The 18,719-nt window shown below is 39.4% G+C and overlaps 1 protein-coding gene across 5 annotated transcripts in view; it reads left to right on the top strand.

The window, feature by feature from the left end:
• The first annotated feature begins 7 nt into the window (after window positions 1-7).
• The window catches only part of TRAPPC11 (trafficking protein particle complex subunit 11), a 69,741-nt gene continuing 51,029 nt past the window's right edge, over window positions 8-18,719 (top strand). For 3 of the 5 annotated variants that reach the window (XM_003415831.4, XM_064273541.1, XM_064273543.1), the window contains exons 1-7: window positions 8-139; window positions 2,320-2,544; window positions 3,702-3,871; window positions 4,704-4,774; window positions 5,829-5,943; window positions 15,959-16,058; window positions 16,671-16,744. In XM_003415831.4, coding sequence (XP_003415879.2) covers window positions 2,341-2,544; window positions 3,702-3,871; window positions 4,704-4,774; window positions 5,829-5,943; window positions 15,959-16,058; window positions 16,671-16,744 — 734 coding nt within the window. In that variant the 5' untranslated portion in view covers window positions 8-139; window positions 2,320-2,340. Of the gene's footprint in view, window positions 140-497; window positions 1,257-2,319; window positions 2,545-3,701; window positions 3,872-4,703; window positions 4,775-5,828; window positions 5,944-15,958; window positions 16,059-16,670; window positions 16,745-18,719 lie in introns of those variants that run through there. The other 2 variants (XM_064273542.1, XM_023555001.2) reach the window with 2 other exon arrangements.

Genomic DNA, 18,719 nt, shown 5'->3' with positions numbered 1-18,719 from the left:
TGTTCCTGCAGGAACCGGATCCGGGCCTGCGGCTGTAGAGGCTGGTCAGCTGTTCTTTGACGCTCTCGCCTGACTCCCTCGTCTTCCCCGCTTGGCGGCGTCCGGTCACGGCTGCCCGAGCGCGGGGCGTGCGGCCTGGGTGAGTCCGGGCCCGGAGACCTGCGGGGTCGTGTTGGTGCCGGTCCGGGGGCCCTCGTTTTCCCCGGCCTCAGCGGGAGCAGCGCCGGCCTTCCTTTCAGCCCCCGAAGAAAGGGCGGACCGTTTCGGGGCCCCGGAGTTCGGGGTGCCGGGGAGGGGCAGGATCGGGCCACCTCTGTGCGTGCAGGGCTCCTTGTCCTCCCCCGTCGGGGCCTCCAGGACAGGACCCTGCGACCGCGGCGGCGCTCCGTGCTGTCGGCGTCCTTTCCCCGTCCGGCCCCGGGCTGCCTCCCCGCTCGGTCGTCGGGCGGCCCCGGACCCCGGCCTCGCAGCCTTGCTCGTGCGCCCCGAGGTGCCCCGGACCCCGGCCTCGCAGCCTTGCTCGTGCGCCCTGAGGTGCCTTTAGCGGGACGATGACGACCGCCTTGCCGTTCTACCTGCCGCTATGACAGGCTGCCTGCAGGGAGCGTGTCCTGCAAGTGGAGGAGCAGCCTTTCCAAGGCTTCAGTGCCTTCCGCGCCAGCCGCGGGCTCGCTCCCCTGGCCCTCATGGCCTCCCGTCTCCGGGGGCCTCCCGTCTCCGGGGCCTCCCGTCTCCAGGGGCGTCCAAGAAGAGTTTCTGATGCAGCTTTACTGACTCCGGGACAGACTGGCCGGCATTTAAAGCTGTCCTGTCCAGTACTCAAGCCAGCAGCCACGCGGGGCTGCTGAGCTTTTGAAATAAGGCAGGTCTGGGTTGAGATGCGCTGCGAGTGTAAAATACACGCTGAATTTTGAAGAGCTGGTACAGGGGGAGAAAATCTCATCAGGAGCGTGTTAATGTTGAAATGATAATATTTTGGACACACTCGGTTAAATAAAATACATAATTGCAATTGGTTTTACCGGTGTTTTTTTTTTTTTAATCTTTTTAACGTGGCTACTAGAAGTTTAAAATTATTTATGTGGCTCAAATTATATTTCCTTTTGACAGCACTGTGCATTATACGTCATTTTTAGTTGCCCTTAATCCAACTCTGTATTCAAAGACCACAGCAGTTTTTTGAGCCTGGAGTTGTTAAGGGGACACGGGCCTTTGGGCTCTACTTGACCTGTTGGTATCAAGCAAAGGTTCCCAAGGTGTGTGCTGACCACGTCTTTGTTTGTTTTCCTCTAACAGTTCTCTAGAATAAAATAAAATAGAATTTATTTTTGCCACGATAGCTTAATCCCATTCTAAAATTGTTTATACAATTCTAAAATGCTTATCTGTTGTAGACATTTATCATTTCTGGTCGGCTTTCCATATCATTTATTCAAAGGTACCCATGGTTTTTTCGGTACTTAAACATGAGAAGTCTTTCCTAAATTAACCTTTCAGTTAAAAATATTACATGTTTTGGGTATCAAGTGGTGGTATAGGTGTCCCTCACTTTTCACATATATTGCATTTAAGTTCTGTACAATATTCTGGGGGAGATAGCCTTTTAAAAGAACGTCATGATCCATATTTTTGTGAGAAATTATTTTTAAAATATAATTGTTTAAAATAAACACATATAATTGCTTTTCTAAGGTCAGTGCATACTCAAATTTATTATTGATGAATTCTCAGCTAAAGGACACAAAGTATGTCTTTCTAGAAGTTTGCTTTCTTCATTTGCTTTTCCCTTATACGATTTCTTTTAAATGGTAAAATTTATATTAATTGTGGAGAAATGAGAAAATACAGCTATTAGATAATCAGCATATTGTTTTATTTTAATATTGTATGAGTAATATTTTAGGAATTCAAAAACTAGATGTTAGCGATTATAGAAATTAGAAGAAGTTGGATTCTTTCAAATAAGTAGCCAGTAATTTTTCTTTTAGTATGTAACTATATCACATAGAACCTATTTGAATTTGATCACCTTCCTGCTTTCTTGGTCTGCTAACCCGAAGTTGTATGAGCATTTTGAGGTGTTACTGAAGATACTGAGTTGACTGCAATTTTTTAATGTGAATTTTCTAAATTTAATGTAAATGGTTAATTAAATTTTAATAGGTTCTATTAAAGTCTTCACGTTCGTTCTTTTGTATTTCCTTGACGATTTGCAGACACTCAAAACCTTTTTTTGTAACATCTTTTAAATGGTGGAGGTTTATATATATGTGGGCTTTTTAAAAATTAGTTGTGAATGTGTGTACATTTGTATTTCAGATTTTTTGTGAAGCGTTGAACATGAGCCCCACACAGTGGGACTTCCCTGTGGAATTATGTTGTCGCCCTATGGCTTTCGTTACCCTTACGGGCCTGGACGTAGTTTACAATGCTGTTCATCGAGCTGTGTGGGATGCTTTCTGTGCCAATCGGAGAGCTGATCGGGTACCAATTTCTTTCAAGGTGCTCCCAGGTGACCATGAATATCCCAAATGTAGACCAAAGGTAATGATATGATTACGTGCATCTGTGAACGTGTGTGTGTATCCGTGTGTGTGTATGTATGTACATAAATATATGTATACGCACATCTTTCTTTTTCTTATTGTCTGTGCTAAAACCATCTGAGCTTACAGTGGTGCATAGAGAAAACCTTAGACATTTTAATGTATGCTACACACCCACGTGTATGTGTAGTAAGTCATTTTTTTAAATCCCAGTGGAACACTTGATAAAACTTTCTACCCTGTCAGCCTGCATTTTCTGCCTTTTTCCATTTGGTCCCCAGCAGATTCTTTTGTTCATGCATTTGAGAACCACACTCTGGAGACCCAGTTTCATATACCCAGCCCTAGAAACTGCGCTATGTCTGAAGTTATGCAAGTAATGCACTCCTGGCCCTTGCACATTTTTTAATGTGTTGTTTGTGTCAAGGAAGGCCAATGACCCAGCACAACTAACCCCTTTTACTCCTCCCTTAATTCTCCAGTTTTGATTGCTTTTCAGTTCCCTACTCTGTTCTTCCCTGAGCCCCCAAGTTATTTTGTGTCCAGCTTCCTTACTGTCCTTGTCCTCCCTTACCTGAGTTGAGCAGCCTGAGTCAGTGCAGGCGATTTGGCAGTAATTTGACCGTAGATGCCGGGATGCTCATCTCCTACATCCTCTTCCTGCCACCTGATACTCAGTGCTGACACCAGGTGACCGCTAGTGTGCTTCTGTGTTTAAGAACTGCCCTTCATTTTTGTACTTCGTCCCCAGGAAAGATGAAATAGTATTATAACAAAATGTCTTTGAAACAAATAAAGGCATATTGATTTTGAATAATATTTTATATGAACAGCTTTTATGAAAATAGAAACTGAAAGGATGAGTAATTAGTTTACCTAGAAAAGGGATGGATACTTCACAGTATTGAGAGGTGAGGTCGTTAGAAACTCTTCGGCTTTGATCATTCTTTAAATGGGCTCTAGGCTGAGGATTCTGCCTCCATCACTTGCTAGTTCTTAATCTCCCAAAGCCTGAATTTCTTCATCTTAAAAATGGGTTACATGTGTATTTAGTGAGATAAATGCATGTAAAATGCTACCTGACTCCCAATAATAGGTAGTTTCTGCTGCTGTTCGTATCGAATAACTTTCTTCAACTTTTGCCAACATTTGCAGAGGACTTCCTATGAATGGTACATTCCGAAAGGAATTTTGAAGACTGGCTGGATGAATAAACACCTGAATTTGGTGCCGGCCCTTGTGGTTGTATTCTATGAACTGGACTGGGATGAGCCTCAGTGGAAAGAAAAGCAGTCCGAGTGTGCTACCAGAGTGGAAATAGTCAGGTATGATCGTTTCCGTGTATCAGGCTGACTGTGGGAGTTGCACGTATCTGGTATTTACTAACGTTTACCTGAGGCAGCTAAGTTCTTTTCAGACCGTAGCAGTCACTTTGGAGGTTGCTCACCTCCAGTAAAACCTGTTCAATTCCTAATAGGTAGGTAGCATAAGTATTTACTGTGTGTAAAGCTAGGGTATGTGAAGAAATTTAGAAGAAAATTGGTCTGAATTTCCAAATGCTTTTTTTTGTTCATATTTATTATATTTTTTTGAGATTTAGTAGTTTACTATTTAGTTGTATAAACTACTTCTGTTTATAAAATCTCGAATGCCTGTTTTTTAATTGTGGTGAAAATATACACAGCAAACCATATGCCAACTCAACAATTTCTACATGTATGTCAGTGACATAGATTACATTCTTCTAGTTGTACAACCATCCTTTTCCCAGTTATTCCACCAACATTAGCATAAACCCAATGTCCTTCGAGCAAGAATTCGTTCCCTCCTATCCTGGTAACTAATTTTGGTGTCTATATATTTTCTTATTTCATGTAAGTGCGAGCATACAGTATTTGTCCTTTTGCTACTGACTTACTTCGCTCAGTACCATGTTTTCAAGGTTCATCTCTGTTGCGATAGGGCATCAGGACTTCATTTCTCTTTATGGCTGAGTAATAGTCCATTTTGTGTCTGTTTGTCTATCTGTTCATGTGTTGATGGGCATTTTGGCCGTTCCCACCTTTTGGATATTATGGAAAGTGCTGCTTGAATACTTTTTTGTTGTTGTTGTTAAAAAAAAAAAAATTTAATTTTGTTATTATTTTTCCATTGCAGGCAGAGTTTACAAGGGAGAAACACAAAAGTTGCTGTGGTTTTGATTCAGAAGAAAACCCCTTTACCCCCAGGTATTAAAAGGTTAATTAATTAATTGCCTTATGCCTCTGATTCTTATTTCCCCGAGGTATAATTTTTAATGTTTAAATCTTATATACATTCAGTTATGGGCTGATGGTGTATCAACTTTTAAAAGTACTGGTAATAGATGCTTTTTGTAAAAAATTTCAGAATGGCGGAAAATATACATCTTAAGGCCTTCTCCCACAATTCTGTTTACCTCCCCGTGGGGACATGTGTCAGTTGATAAAATAGTCACTTGATCTTTAAAAAAGAATGTTATTTACTTATCTCAGACCTATTTAAAATTATACTCCTTACATAGTAATTTTTTCTTAATGAGTTGAAAAACGCTGTAACCGAAAAACCAAACCCATTGCCTTCGAGTTGATTCCGACTCATAGCCACCCTGTAGGACAGACTAGAACTCCCCATATGATTTCCAAGGAGAGGCTGGTCGGTTTAAACTGCTGACCTTTTGGTTAGCACCCGAGCTCTTAATCACTGTGCCATCAGGGCTCCGAAAAGTGCTGTGGGATTTATAAATTTTCTCTGGGAGCCAAATGTCTTAGCCTCAAATGTCTATTTCTTTTACCTTCCCAGACTTTCATAGTTCAAAATATTTTTCATTTCTATGTGGAAACTTGTAGCATCCTAAATGGTTTTAGAAACCCCTTTTATGAATTACTGCTTCCATTTTTAAGTTATGGTTTTTTTAAAATAGTTCTGAGGCATGTCTTCTGGTGTTACTTGGCCTGACGATCCTGGTTCAGTAGAAAGTTCCAAAGTGTATTTCTAGCAGTCATGTACCAGGTAACTTGCAGAGCCCCACAGACCTCTCATGGACTCACAGAATAAAGCCCATAGAACATGCTTCTAGAACTACAGGATGTTTCTACTTGACCCCTCTCCTCCAAGGGCTTACCTAGGAGGCTTGTTGGCATGGTGAAAAGTGGTTTGGGTTTTTATTCTTAATTACATTGTTTGTATTTGAGGAGATACTCATTTAGAAAAACACATTAATTATTTTATTTTCCTCTTTATCTTTATGGGGCTTATCAACAGGAGAAGATGTCATTGCTTCAGAAAGGGCTGCAGCTTTATGTAACGCTTGTGAACTATCAGGAAAGTCTTTGTTTGTACTGCCTCACACTGACCACCTGGTGGGCTATATTATAAGGTAATTAAAAGTCTTAAAATTTTTGTTTAGGTAATTCGTTAGGCATTGAGAAATGGGTGGCTTAGACCCACTTATTTAATGTTCATAGAAAAAAAACTCTCAAATGGTTTAAAGAATATAAAGTGAAAAGTAAGTCTCCTTCATCAGCTCTTGAGTACTCTCTAATTTCTTGAGGTGACCACTATCAACAGTTTCTAAAATTTGCTTCCAAAATAGTTTTTTTTAATATATGAACAAATACGTATCTTTAGAGTACGTGTATGTATATATAATCATACACAAATAAATGTGATCATGTATTACATTCAGATCTGCTACTTAACATTACCTCACTGACAGCTTTCCATTTGTGTATCCAGGTCAACTTTAATTTTTTTCAATGGTCAAATGTTATTCCATTATACCTTTCAATTGTATACCCTTTTATGATACATTCGTTTTTTTATGTGACGGCATCTCCATTTCTGGCCTCTTTTGCTTCATTCTTGTTATGTTGATGTGTATATTTAAATAATTTTCTAAGAAGAGTCTGAGCCTCACCAAATCTTAAGTATTGTTATAAAACCTTCACGTATCAAGGAACAATTCCCTGGCAATACAAGATTATCTTAGAAATTATGTGACCATTATCCTTTGTTTTCTAACATTGAGTGTTGTAGAGAAGTTTTAAGCCAATTAGCCCAACTTTGTAGTGTTCTGTTAATCTAATATTTTTCTGTGTGAATGCTTGAATTTTACAATTTATATTAAATTTTTTTGGCAGGGCATATTTAGATATGAGTATTCTCATTGATTTTTTACTGTAAAATGATTTGCCCTTTAATTTTGCATAAGTTCTGCTCCTTAAACTCAAGGACACTTCAGTTTATCTTTGATTATTGCTTCTCTTGCATTTGTTCTTACCTCTTTCTCAGAAGCAAAGCTCTGAAAATGATCCACTACGGGAAGTTATCTGACGTGGTCACTGGCATATAAATGACATGCCTTCCTAGAAAGAGAAGCGTAAATTCAGAGGAGAGAGCATGAAAAGGCAACAGGGTCAGATGAAAAGGTGGACTGGAAGAAAACTTAAATGCAATTAGCAAAGTGAAACTCCACTTGGGAAGCAGTAAATAGTAGAATTGACACTGCTGAAAACCAAGTGAGTGGTGCGAGGATAAAGCTCAGCTGATCGCCCAGAATGCAGAGGAGAAGGATAATCAGTTTTGTTTTGTAAACGTGAGTCTATGTATGACCAGTAGGGAGTGTGGAGGATACAGGGCAGTACATAGTTAACTAGGAGCACACTGAGGCTGTGCTTCTTTTCACAGAATGCAGTTGGCCACTGACTACCTCCCCAAGCTTTTTACAGTTCATCCTCGTACTTTGCACTCTAGCACGTCCTTACGCTCTTTCTTGTCATTTTTGTCTTGCTTTCATGCTAGCTTTTACCGTCCAGCTCCCCTTTTCTGGGCTCTTTTCTTCCTCATCTTTTAAGGCTTAGTTTACATGAAGCTTTCTTGATGAAGCTAGTGAGTGCCCTCTATGCTATGCATCGACCAAATGATTCTCAACTGGGAGGGATTTTTGTCCTCCAGGGAACATCTGTGAATGCCACTACTGAGGGGGTTGCTGTTCTGGCATCTAGTGGGTGGAGGCCAGGGATCTGCAGTGTGCAGGACAGCACCTCACATCAAAGGATTACCTGGTCCAAACTGTCAGCAGTGCCCAGGTAGAGAAAGCCACCCTTAACCATTAGTGGTCCTGCCCTCTTCAGCTTTCAGATTTAGTACTGTCATGGACCCAAGAGAAATAGAAGACATGGTTTCTTTCCGTAAGCCCATACAGTCTTACTGGGGATACTGAGACATTTAAATAAAGAATACAGTGTCAAAATGACTAATGTCAAGAGCAAGTGCTCTGGACCTGTGGCCTCCAGAATGTGGAGATGACCTGCCTGTAACAGTCCATTGGAGACGAGAAAGACATTCTTAAAGCCTTTCTTAGTATCTCTGTTTGTCTTAATTGAGAGAGTAGAGTTGCCGTCGGGAGAGCTCCCTGCCTGTTAGCTCTCTGATCTGAAAGGGAAGCAGCAGAGTCCTGATGATGTCTGTCAGCGCTTTCCGAGCATTTGGACGTATTAAGTATATGCGCTACGGGTGTCGGTGTTCGGCTAGTCTTTTAATGTTGAAGTGATAGAATGTGTAGAAAGCATTTGTAACACATCAGGGAGTGACTGTGAAGATTTTTCTACTGCAGAGGCTCATTGATCATCTTAAGGCAAAATATTTAAATGAGTTGTCAGACTTAACGGGTAAGCATTTTACAAAAGATGCGTTCCAAATTTTCAGACCTTTTCTGTTTTGGACAGCAGGCTGACGGCATGCTAACTAGCAGTTGCAGCACTTTGCCCTTCAAAACAGGTGACGTTTTAATAATGAGTAAGAAAGCAACTGCTTTTCAAAGCAAAGTTGTACTGTGGACAGAACGTTTTGAAAATAATTGGAAACATTTCATCGTTGTGATTTTTTTTCTGAAACCAGTTTAAATGTGTGATCTGTATGCATGTTTGCTGTCCCTGTGATCAGCAGCAGCACTCTGGAAAAACTTGGAAATACTTTCTTAACTAGTTTAAAACTCAGACAAGGAGTTTCAGTACGTCTGAACTTACTTGTTAAAAATGTAAACCAACAAACATATACCAGTGTACAGATCCGTGCAGTTAAATTGTGGGTCTCTGATTTGTTTGCCTTTCCAACAAGTAAATATTGGGCTGCTGTAAGTGTATTTGATTGGTGGGGCAGTCACCTTTACTTAAGCCCTATAGGGGAAAAAGAGAAAAAGGGTATAAGTAGCAGGATTTATTTGCTACTCTTGCTTTTGCTGTTCTTACTTTATTTTTTGTCTTTGTCCCAGACTCTACCTTCAACAATAATTTCCTTTTTTTTTTTAAATTGTATTTTAGGTGAAAGTTTATAGTTCAAGTTAATTTCTCATATAAAAATTTATACACATATTTTTATATGACCCTAATTGCAGTCCCTGTAATGCGACAGCACATTCCCCGTTTCCACCCCAGGTTTCCCATGTCTGTTCCACCAGCTTCTATTCCTTTCTGCTCTCTCATCCCACCCCTGGACAGAAGCTGCATGTTTGGTCTCGTGTATCTACTTGAACTACAAAGTACACTCATCCTGAGTATTATTTTATGTTTTATAGTCCAGTCTTGTCTTTGTCTGAACAGTTGGCTTTGGGAATGGTTTTAGTTCTGGGTTAACGAGAGTCCAGGGGCTGTGTCTTCTGGGGTTCCTTTAGACTCAGACCATAAAGTCTGGTCTTCTTCCTAGAATTTGAGTTCTGCACCCCACTTTTCTCCTGCTGCATCAGGGACTCTGTTGTGTTACATCAGGGTGATCACTGGTGGTAGCCGGGCACCATCTAGTTCTAACAGTAATTCCTTTTAAGTACACAGTAGTTCCTTCCTTTGCCCACCAAAGTTGTATGACCATTTTTGCCTCTTACATAGTTCCTAAGATCCAAGAGAGCCTCTTAAGACTTAAATCTACATCTATAGGGTCACTATGAGTTGGAATCAACAGCAATGGGTTTGGGTTTTTTATGGTATGGAAGCTTGAATGTTCTCCATCAGAACACTGGTAGCTCTGTTTCCTAGAGTTAGTCAGAGCTTTTCAAAGTTCAGCTGCTAAGATACACGTTTGTACAATCTAATAGTAAGTGTGTCTAATTGATGTGCTAGTGCACTGGTAGCAGGAAATGGACTTTAGATAATCTTTATGAATTTTGCGAAGAGTGAATACCATGTTAAATAAGTAGAGAGCTGCTTATAGTCAATTTTTTTTGGCTTAAAACAACAGAAATTTTTTCTCTCACTATTCTGGACACTAAGACGAAAATCAAGATGGCAGCAGGGCCATTCTGCTGCTGAAAGCTCTAGGGAAGAATCTTTCCTTGCCTTTTCCAGCTTCTGGTGGCCCCAGATGTTCCTTGGCTTGTGGCTGCATCACTTCAATCTCTGTTTCCATCTTCATAGGTTCTTCTCTCTGTCTCCATGTGTCCCTTTCTGTCTCTCTTTTTTTTTTAATAATTTTTATTGTGCTCTTAAAAAAAAAAAAAATTTTTTTTTCTTTTTTTTTTTTTTAAGTGAAAGTTTACATATCGAGTCAGTCTCACACAAAAACCTGTACACACCTTGCTATACGCTCCCAGTTACTCTCCCCCTAATGAGACAGCCTGCTGTCTCCCTCCACTCTCTCTTTTTGTGTCCTTTTTGCCAGCTTCTAACCCCCTCCACCCTCTCATCTCCCCTCCAGGCAGGAGATGCCAGCATAGTCTCAAGTGTCCACCTGATCCAAGAAGCTCACTCCTCACCAGCATCCCTCTCCAACCCATTGTCCAGTCCAATCCATGTCTGAAGAGTTGGCTTCGGGAATGGTCCCTGTCCCGGGGCAACAGAAGGTCTGGGGGCCGTGACCACCGTGGTCCTTCCAGTCTCAGTCAGACCATTAAATCTGGTCTTATGATAATTTGGGTCTGCACCCCACTGCTCTCCTGCTCCTTCAGGGATTCTCTGTTGTGTTCCCTGTCAGGGCGGTCCTCGGTTATAGCTGGGCACCATCTAGTTCTTCTGGTCTCCGGATGATGTAGTCGCTGGTTCATGTGGCCCTTTCTGTCCTTTGGGCTTGCGATTGCCTTGTGTCCTTGGTGTTCTTTATTTTCTTTTGATCCAGGTGGGTTGAGACCAATTGATGCATCTTAGATGGCTGCTTGCTAGCGTTTAAGACCCCAGACGCCACTCTTCAAAGTGGGATGCAGAATGTTTTCTTAATAGATTTTATTATGCCAATTGACTTAGATGTCCCCTGGTCCCTATAGTCAAATTTTTAATCTGTATTATAGAATAAGGTAAAGTTTATTTTGGGATGGGTCAGATAATGAATTTATTATGTACATACCTGTGTGGAGCCCTGATAGCACAGTGGGTAAAAGCTACAGCTGCTAACCAAAAAGGTGGGCAGTTTAGTTTAATCCACCAGCCTCTTCTTGGAAATCCTATGGGGCAGTTTGCTCTGTCTTACAGGGTTGCTATGAGTCAGAATCAACTCAACAGCAGTAAGTTTGATTTGGTGTATACCTCTGTGTGTATTTGTGTGAGAGAGAGAGTGTGTGTGTGTGTGTGTCTTGCCTGGTTCACAACAAACAGATCAGGTTCCTGCCTTCATGGAGGAACGACCTTAATTGATGAGACTGAAAACATCCATGTTAAATACCCCTACTCACAAGTGTAAATCCTGTGTTACAGTTTGTAAGTCCTGTAGGATTTCAGAGCGCAAACAGATAGATGTGGCCTGGGAAGGCTTTAAGGAAGAGGAAGAATGGTAAATAAGCTGTGAGGGGTTAGATTAGTGGGAAGGAATTAGTGATTATTTGGGAGGTGGGGAGAATACAGTGAAAAAGCAGGGACATTTAAAATTCAGCTAGTTTAAATCACTGCATGGGAAGACTGAATTAGTTGGATTCCCTATAATGGAACAAAGAAAATTCAAGGTCAGCTTCCCCAAAAAAGCTCACCTTGTTTGATTGTTTGATATTACCTTTAAGGCATAATTTCAGAATAGCTGCTAAAATAATTAGTCTTTTCACTATCAGTCATTTATTTACAGTTTTGAAATTGATTATGTATTTTTTCTTTAAAACCCCCATCAAATAGTATAGAAGTGTATGAATTAAAAAATGAAAGTCTTTAAAGGGCAGATTATGTTAATACATTCTTTAAAATATATTGTTGAAGGCTAGAATTTAATTTTAGCGGTTTTCGTATTTAAAAATTTTTTAAAACCTGTAGCTTTGAAAATAGAAAATCTTAACCTAGAAGATCAGATTTAAAATACATGTAATTCTGAAAAATTTTACTTATTCTTTTTTTTTCTTTGCATATATTTAAACCTTTCAAAAGTTCTGATTTATTTTGTGGAGAAAAGAACTTTGAAGTTCAGCCTTTATCTGACGAATTTCAGCTTTCTGCCCTACCCCAGGCAGATTCTCCTAATTTGTACTAATTTTCGCAAAAGAACCTCTGAGTTGTTTATCCATCGCTGGTCAGATTTTCTTTGTTCTTGTGTAAACTCAAAGTTACGGAATGAAGCAGGATTTATATCATGTAATTGTTATTTTTATCTCATTTGCCTGTTCTCATTTTTGGTCCTTTTCCCATTAGTTTTCTTATCCTTTAAACCCTAAATATTAAAATATAAAAATAGTAAAACCTATTTGAGTATTGGATATCTATTTTTTGAGACCTTTTATAAAATTGTAGAGGTGGAAATAATCTTACAAAAAAAACCAAATCCACTGCCGTCGAGTCGATTCCAACTCATACCGACCCTAGAGGACAGAGTAGACCTGCTCCATAGAGTTTCCAAGGACCGCCTGGTGCATTTGAACTGCCGACCTCTTAGTTAGAGCCATAGCACTTAACCACTACGCCACCACGGTTTCTGGAAATAATCTTAGAGACACCTAAAAAAAAGTGTGTGTGTGTGTGTTTTAATTTTGCTTTAGGTGAAAGTTTACAGCTCAAGTCAGTCTCTCATACAAAAATTTATACACACATTGTTAGGCGACACTATTTGCAGTCCCTACAACGTGACAGCACACTCCCCCTTTCTACCCTGGGTTTCTTGTGTCCATTCAACCAGTTCCTGTCCCTTCCTGCCTTCTCATCCTGCCTCCAGGCAGGAGTCACCCATTCGTTCTTGTGTGTGTGATTGAACTAAGAAGTACACTCCTCACGAGTATTTTTTGTTTTATAGTCCAGTCTAATCTTTGTCTGAAGAATGGGCTTCGGGAATGGTTTTAGTTCTGGATTAGCAGAGCATCCAGGGGCCACAATTTCAGGGGTTCCTCATCTCTGTCAGACTGTTAAGTCTGGTCTTTTTACACAAATTTGAGTTCTGCTCCGCATTTTTCTCCTGCTCTGTCCAGGACTCTCTATTGTGTTCCCTGCCAGGGCTGTCATTGGTGGTAGCCGGGCACCATCTAGTTTTTCTGGTCTCAGGCTTATGGAGTCTCTGCTTTATGTGGACCTTTTGTCTCTTGGGCTAATATTTTCCTTGTGTCTTTGGTATTCTTCATTCTGCTTTGTTCCAAGTACATTGGGAGTAATTGATGCACCTTAGATGGCCACTCGCAAGCTTTTAAGACCTCAAATGCCACATACTGAGGTGGGACGCAAAACAATTTTCTTAATAAACTTTGTTACGCCAGTGGACCTAGATGTTTCCCAAAACTATTGTCCCCAGGCCCTAGCCCGAGCTACTCTGTCCGTTAAAGTATTTGGTTGTATTCAGGAGACTTCTTAGCTTTTGCTTTGGTTTCGGTTGTGCTGACTTCCACTGTACTGTGTGTTGTCCTTCCGTTTACCTGCAGTAATTCTTGTCTGCTCTTTAGTGAGTGAATTCCTCTCTCCCTCCCTCCACACCCTTGTAACCGTCGAAGAATGCATGCTTCTGTGTTTAAACCTTTCTTGAGGTCTTTTAATAGTGGTCTCATACAGTATTTGTCCTTTTGCGACTAGTTTCACTCAACATAATGCCCTCCAGGTTCATCCATATTGTGAGATATTTTGCAGATTCATCATTGTTCTTTATCGATGCGTAGTCTTCCATTGGGTGTATGTACCATAGTTTGTTTATCCATTTGTCTGTTGATGGGCACCTAGGCTATTTCCATCTTTTTGCTGATGTGAACAGTGCTGCAGTGAACGTGGGTGTGCATTTATATATATTTGTGTGACGGCTCTTAATTCTCTAAGATATATCTCAAGGAGCGTGTTTGCTAGATCATATACTACCTCTATTTCTAGTTTTTTAAAGTAGTGCCAAATCATTTTCCAAAGTGATTGTACCACTTTACATCCCCACCAGCAATGCATAAGCGTTCTGGTCTCTCCACAACCTCTCCAAAATTTATTTTTTGTTTTTTGGATTAGTGTCAGCCTTGATGGGATGGGGTGGTATCTTATTGTAGTTTTGATTTGCATTTCTCTAATGGCTAATGATTGTGAGAATTTCTCATGTATCTGTTAACCACCTGAATGTCTTCTTTGGTGAAGTGTCTGTTCCTATCTTTTGCCCATTTTTTAATTGGGATATTCATCTTTTTGTGTTATTTGTCCTTTAAATGTTGCAGTATCTTGTAAATTTTAGAGATTAGACCCTTATCAGATATGTCATAGCCAAAATTTTTTTCCCAGCCTGTAGGTTCTCTTTTTACTCTTTTGGTGAACATAAGTGCTTGATTTTTAGGAGCTCCCAGTTACCTAGTTTCTCTTGTGGTGTTTGTGCATTGTTAGTTATGGTTTGTATACTATTTATGCCATATAATAGGGCTCCTAGTGTCCCTATTTTTATTTCCATGATCTTTATAGTTTTAGATTTTATGTTTAGATCTTTGATCCATTTTGAATTGGTTTTTTTTTTACATGGTGTGAGGTATGGGTCTTGTTTCATTTTTTTGCAGATGGACATCCAGTTATACCAGCACCATTTGTTTAAAAAACTGTCTTTTCCCCATTTAATAGACTTTGGGCCTTTATCAAATATCAACTGCTCATAAAAAAAAAAAAAAAAAACATTGCTGTTGAGTCAATTCTGACTCATGGCAATCCTATAGGATAGAGTGGAACTGCCCCATAGGGTTTCCAAGGAGCACCCAGTGGGTTTGAACTGCCAACCTTTTGGTTAGTGGCCAAACACTTAACCACTACAACACCAGGGTTTCCCAGCTGCCATAAGTGAATGAATTTATGTCTGAGTTCTCAATTCTGTTCCGTAGGTCTCTGTATCTGTTGTTGCATGGGTACCAGGCTGTTTTGTCTATGGTGGCGGTATAGTAGGTTCTTAAATCAGCTAGTGTGAGGCCTTCAACTTTTTTTCCTCCTCAGTAATGCTTTACTTATCTGGGGCCTCTTCCCTTTCCATATGAAGTTGGTGATTTTTTTCTCCATCTCATTAAAAAATGCCATTGGAATTTGGATCGGGATTTCGTTGTATCTGTAGATCACTTTGGGTAGAATTGACATTTCACAATGTTGGATCTTCCTATCCATGAGCATGGTATGTTTTTCCACTTATGTAGGTCTCTTTTGGTTTCTTGCCGTAGTGCCTTGTAGTTTTCTTTGTATAGGTCTTTTACATCTCTGGTTAGGTTTATTCGTAAGTACTTTGTTTTCTTGGGGGCTATGATAAATGGTATTGATTAGGTGATTTCCTCTTTGAAGTTCTCTTTGTTGGTGTAGAGGAATCAAACTGATTTTTTCATGTTTGTCTTGTATCCTGTTACTTTGCTGAAGTCTTCTATTAGTTCCAGTATTTTTCTTGTGAATTCTTTGGGGTTTTCTGTGTATAAGATCATATCATCTGCGAATATGGATACTTCTTCGTTACCTATTTAGATGCCCTTTATTTCTTATTCTTGCCTTATTGCTCCTGCTAGGACCTCCAGCACAACGTCAAATAAGAGTGGTGATAAAGGACATCCTTGTCTGATTCCTGTTCTTAAGGGGAGTGCTTTCAGATTCTCTCCATTTAGGATGATGTTAGGTGTTGGCTTTGTGTAAATGCTCTTTATTATGTCAGGGAATTTCACTTCTGTTCCTGTTTTGTGGGTGGTTTTTACCGTGAGTGGGCATTGGAGTTTGTCAGTGCCTTTTCTGCATCAATTGGTAAAATCAGGTGGTTTTTTATTTGTGGGATAGATTACATTGATTAGAAAGAGTTATTTTTGTCAGCTATACCTCAGATTGTAAGCAGTTTTAAATGGCTTTGGGGTTCTTATTTTTAGACATCTTACCTAGGAATTCAGTTTATATTTTGCTTCACTTTTTATCTTAGTCATGAGGTAAAACAGATATTTTCTGTCAGGATTTTACTTCCAGGCCTCACAGATGTGATTCTTGGAAACTGTTTGGCTTAAAATAACTTTAGTATTCAAATACTGGCTTTTTGTTTTTTTACAGATTAGAAAATGCCTTTTATGAACATGCACAGACTTACTACTACACTGAGATCAGAAGAGTGAAATCCCATAAGGAATTTTTGAATAAAACAACACACCAGGTATATGTTTTTTCCTAAATAAGGAAATGATATAAGGATTCTGGAAGCCCTGGTGGCATAGTGGTTAAATGCTACAGCTGCTAACCAGAGGGTTGGCCATTCGAATCCACCAGGCGCTCCTTGGAAACTCTATGGGGCAGTTCTACTCTGTCCTATAGGGTCGCTATGAGTCGGAACCGACTCGGCAGCACTAGGTTTGGTTTTTTTGGTTATAAGCATTTTAGAGGAGATTATTCATCATTGACTATATTTGAGGAGATTACTGAATGTCTTTAACGCTTTGATGTTTTTGAATGGCTTCAATACTTTTAAAGTATTTTTTAAGCTTTTAAAAACTAGTTTATCTCTGTATTTTTAACTCTTGTTAAAAATAGAGATAAGTTTTTAAACTTTTGTTTTAACGTTTGTTAAAAGTATCCCTTAATTTTTGCCTTTAAAGTTCTTAAAGATAGGTTTTTATAGCCTTAACTGTATCATTGGTGGCTAGAACAATTCTTTTACTTTTCTTTTGAATATTTTTTTCATACTTTTATGTCTCCTCTTCATAAACATTATCATAATTTCCATATTTTTAAGGGAAATATGTATAATAGTTTCTTCTTTTTTTTTCAGCTTTTATTTGTTAGACATCAGTTCAAAATAGCTTTCTTCAGTGAGTTAAAACAGGATACACAAAATGCTTTGAAGTAAGTTTCTAACGGTTGTCAAATTAAAATTTTATTTTATTTATGTTAAGAATAACAACATTAATGGCAACTTCTGAATCTCAACAAAACTTTAATTTTTATGTGCTTATGTTGATTAAAAAAAATTTTTTTTTTTTATGTTGATTAAAAAAAAAAAATGTTGATTAGATTCAGGTATTTAAGATTTTCTTTAGTTTTGGCCAGAGATGAATAGAGTATAATATTTGGGGATTTTTTAAAATTCTTTTTTATAATCTAAAGTAAATTTCAAATTGCAAAGGACCTCTTTAAAGTGTTGAAGAGCAAAGATGGCACCTTGAGAACTAAGGTGCGCCTGACCCAAGCCATGGTACTTTCAGCCGCATCATATGCATGTGAGAGCTGGACAATGAATAAGGAAGACCGAAGAAGAATTGACACCTTTGAATTGTGTTGGCGAAGAATATTGAATATACCATGGACTGCCAAAAGAACGAACAAATCTGTCTTAGAAGAAGTACAACCAGAATGTTCCTTAGAAGCAAGGATGGTGAGACTGCGTCTTACATACTGTGGACATATTGTCAGAGGGATCAGTCCCTGGAGAAGGACATCAGGGTCAGCGGAAAATAGGAAGACCCTCAATGAGGTGGATTGACACAGTGGCTGCAACAATGAGCTCAAGCATAACGACGATTTTAAGGATGGCTCAGGACTGGGCAGTGTTTCATTCTCTCGTGCACAGGGTTGCTACGAGTCGGAACCGACTCGACGACACCTAACAGCAGCAACAACAACAAAGTAAATTTCATAGTGTCTTTCTAGTTTGTCATATAAGGCTTTCTAGTTTGGCTAATTTAATTAAAATTTCATGATCTGAGGAAATACAGTATTAAAATATTTTCTGTCCTTTTGTCCTTTTTGTTTGTATATTCAGCATAATCCTTTTGTTAAGAGACTGATTTCCAAAGTATAATATGTATTAAGCATTATCTAAACCAGATTATGTATTTTTAAAAGTTTATAGTGCATTTATTCAATTCAATTGTAATTTTATTTTTACTTTGATGTGTATTTTTTAGTTTATAATGCCTGTTAGTATCCCTTGGTTGCACAATGGTTAAAGTACTCAGCTGCTAACCGAAAGGTCGGTGGTTTGAACTCACTAGCTGCTCTGTGGGAGAAAGTTGTGGCAGTCTGCTTCCGTAAGGATTTACAGCCTTGGAAACCATGTGGGCAGTTCTGCTCTGTCCTGTAGGGTCACTATGAGTGGGAATCGACTTGATAGCAATGGCTCTGGTTTTTTGCTTTTAATAGTTAGAAACCTTCAATACCAGTTCTGCTCAAAAATAATTCTGAAAAGAAAAAAATTTACTTGGGGAAGTTAAGAGCAAACATTTATCTGTGGTGAAGCCTGTTCTGAGGTTTTGCTGTTACCTTCCATCTTGAGGGTAGTCAGCAAAGCGGCTGGTGAGGTAGCCATTGCTGCTGTTGTTGGGGCCCCTCTCTCTGAGTGCTGGTCGCCCCAAGAACATTTTTCCTTCCTTGTCAGCCCGTACCTGAGATTGGTGATAACCACTTGACTTGTAGAGATACTTGGGATTAGAAAGTTGTTGACCTGGGCCCTGTCTTCATATCAGCTTCATTGTATTCTAATACATTTTCTCTAGAAAAGTTACTAGAGAAGCACGTAATGGTACTTAAGAAAATAACTTTTCTTAGGAGACTGAATTTTTCATTGTAATTCTGGACAGTTGTCCAGTTTACTTTTTTTTTCAATTTGTTTTCTGTCAGTTACTGCCAGGTGTTAACGATAGAGAGAACAGTGCACGTGTGGTGGTTCTGCACTTAGAGTCATTGATTCCTCCTCAGGCGTGTTATTAATCAGTTCATCTTTTTCAGGAAATCGGAGATGGATATGTATTGTTGAGCTGTTTAGTACTAGGAAGGGCTGAGTAATATTGTCTCTATTATTTTTAATAAGTTTGTCCTTAGG

This window comes from Loxodonta africana, chromosome 21, assembly GCF_030014295.1.
Source record: "Loxodonta africana isolate mLoxAfr1 chromosome 21, mLoxAfr1.hap2, whole genome shotgun sequence".
In the NCBI taxonomy this organism is placed as follows: Eukaryota; Metazoa; Chordata; class Mammalia; order Proboscidea; family Elephantidae; genus Loxodonta; species Loxodonta africana.
The sequence above is the reverse complement of the archived record's forward strand: the minus strand, read 5'-3'. Positions and strand labels throughout refer to the sequence as shown.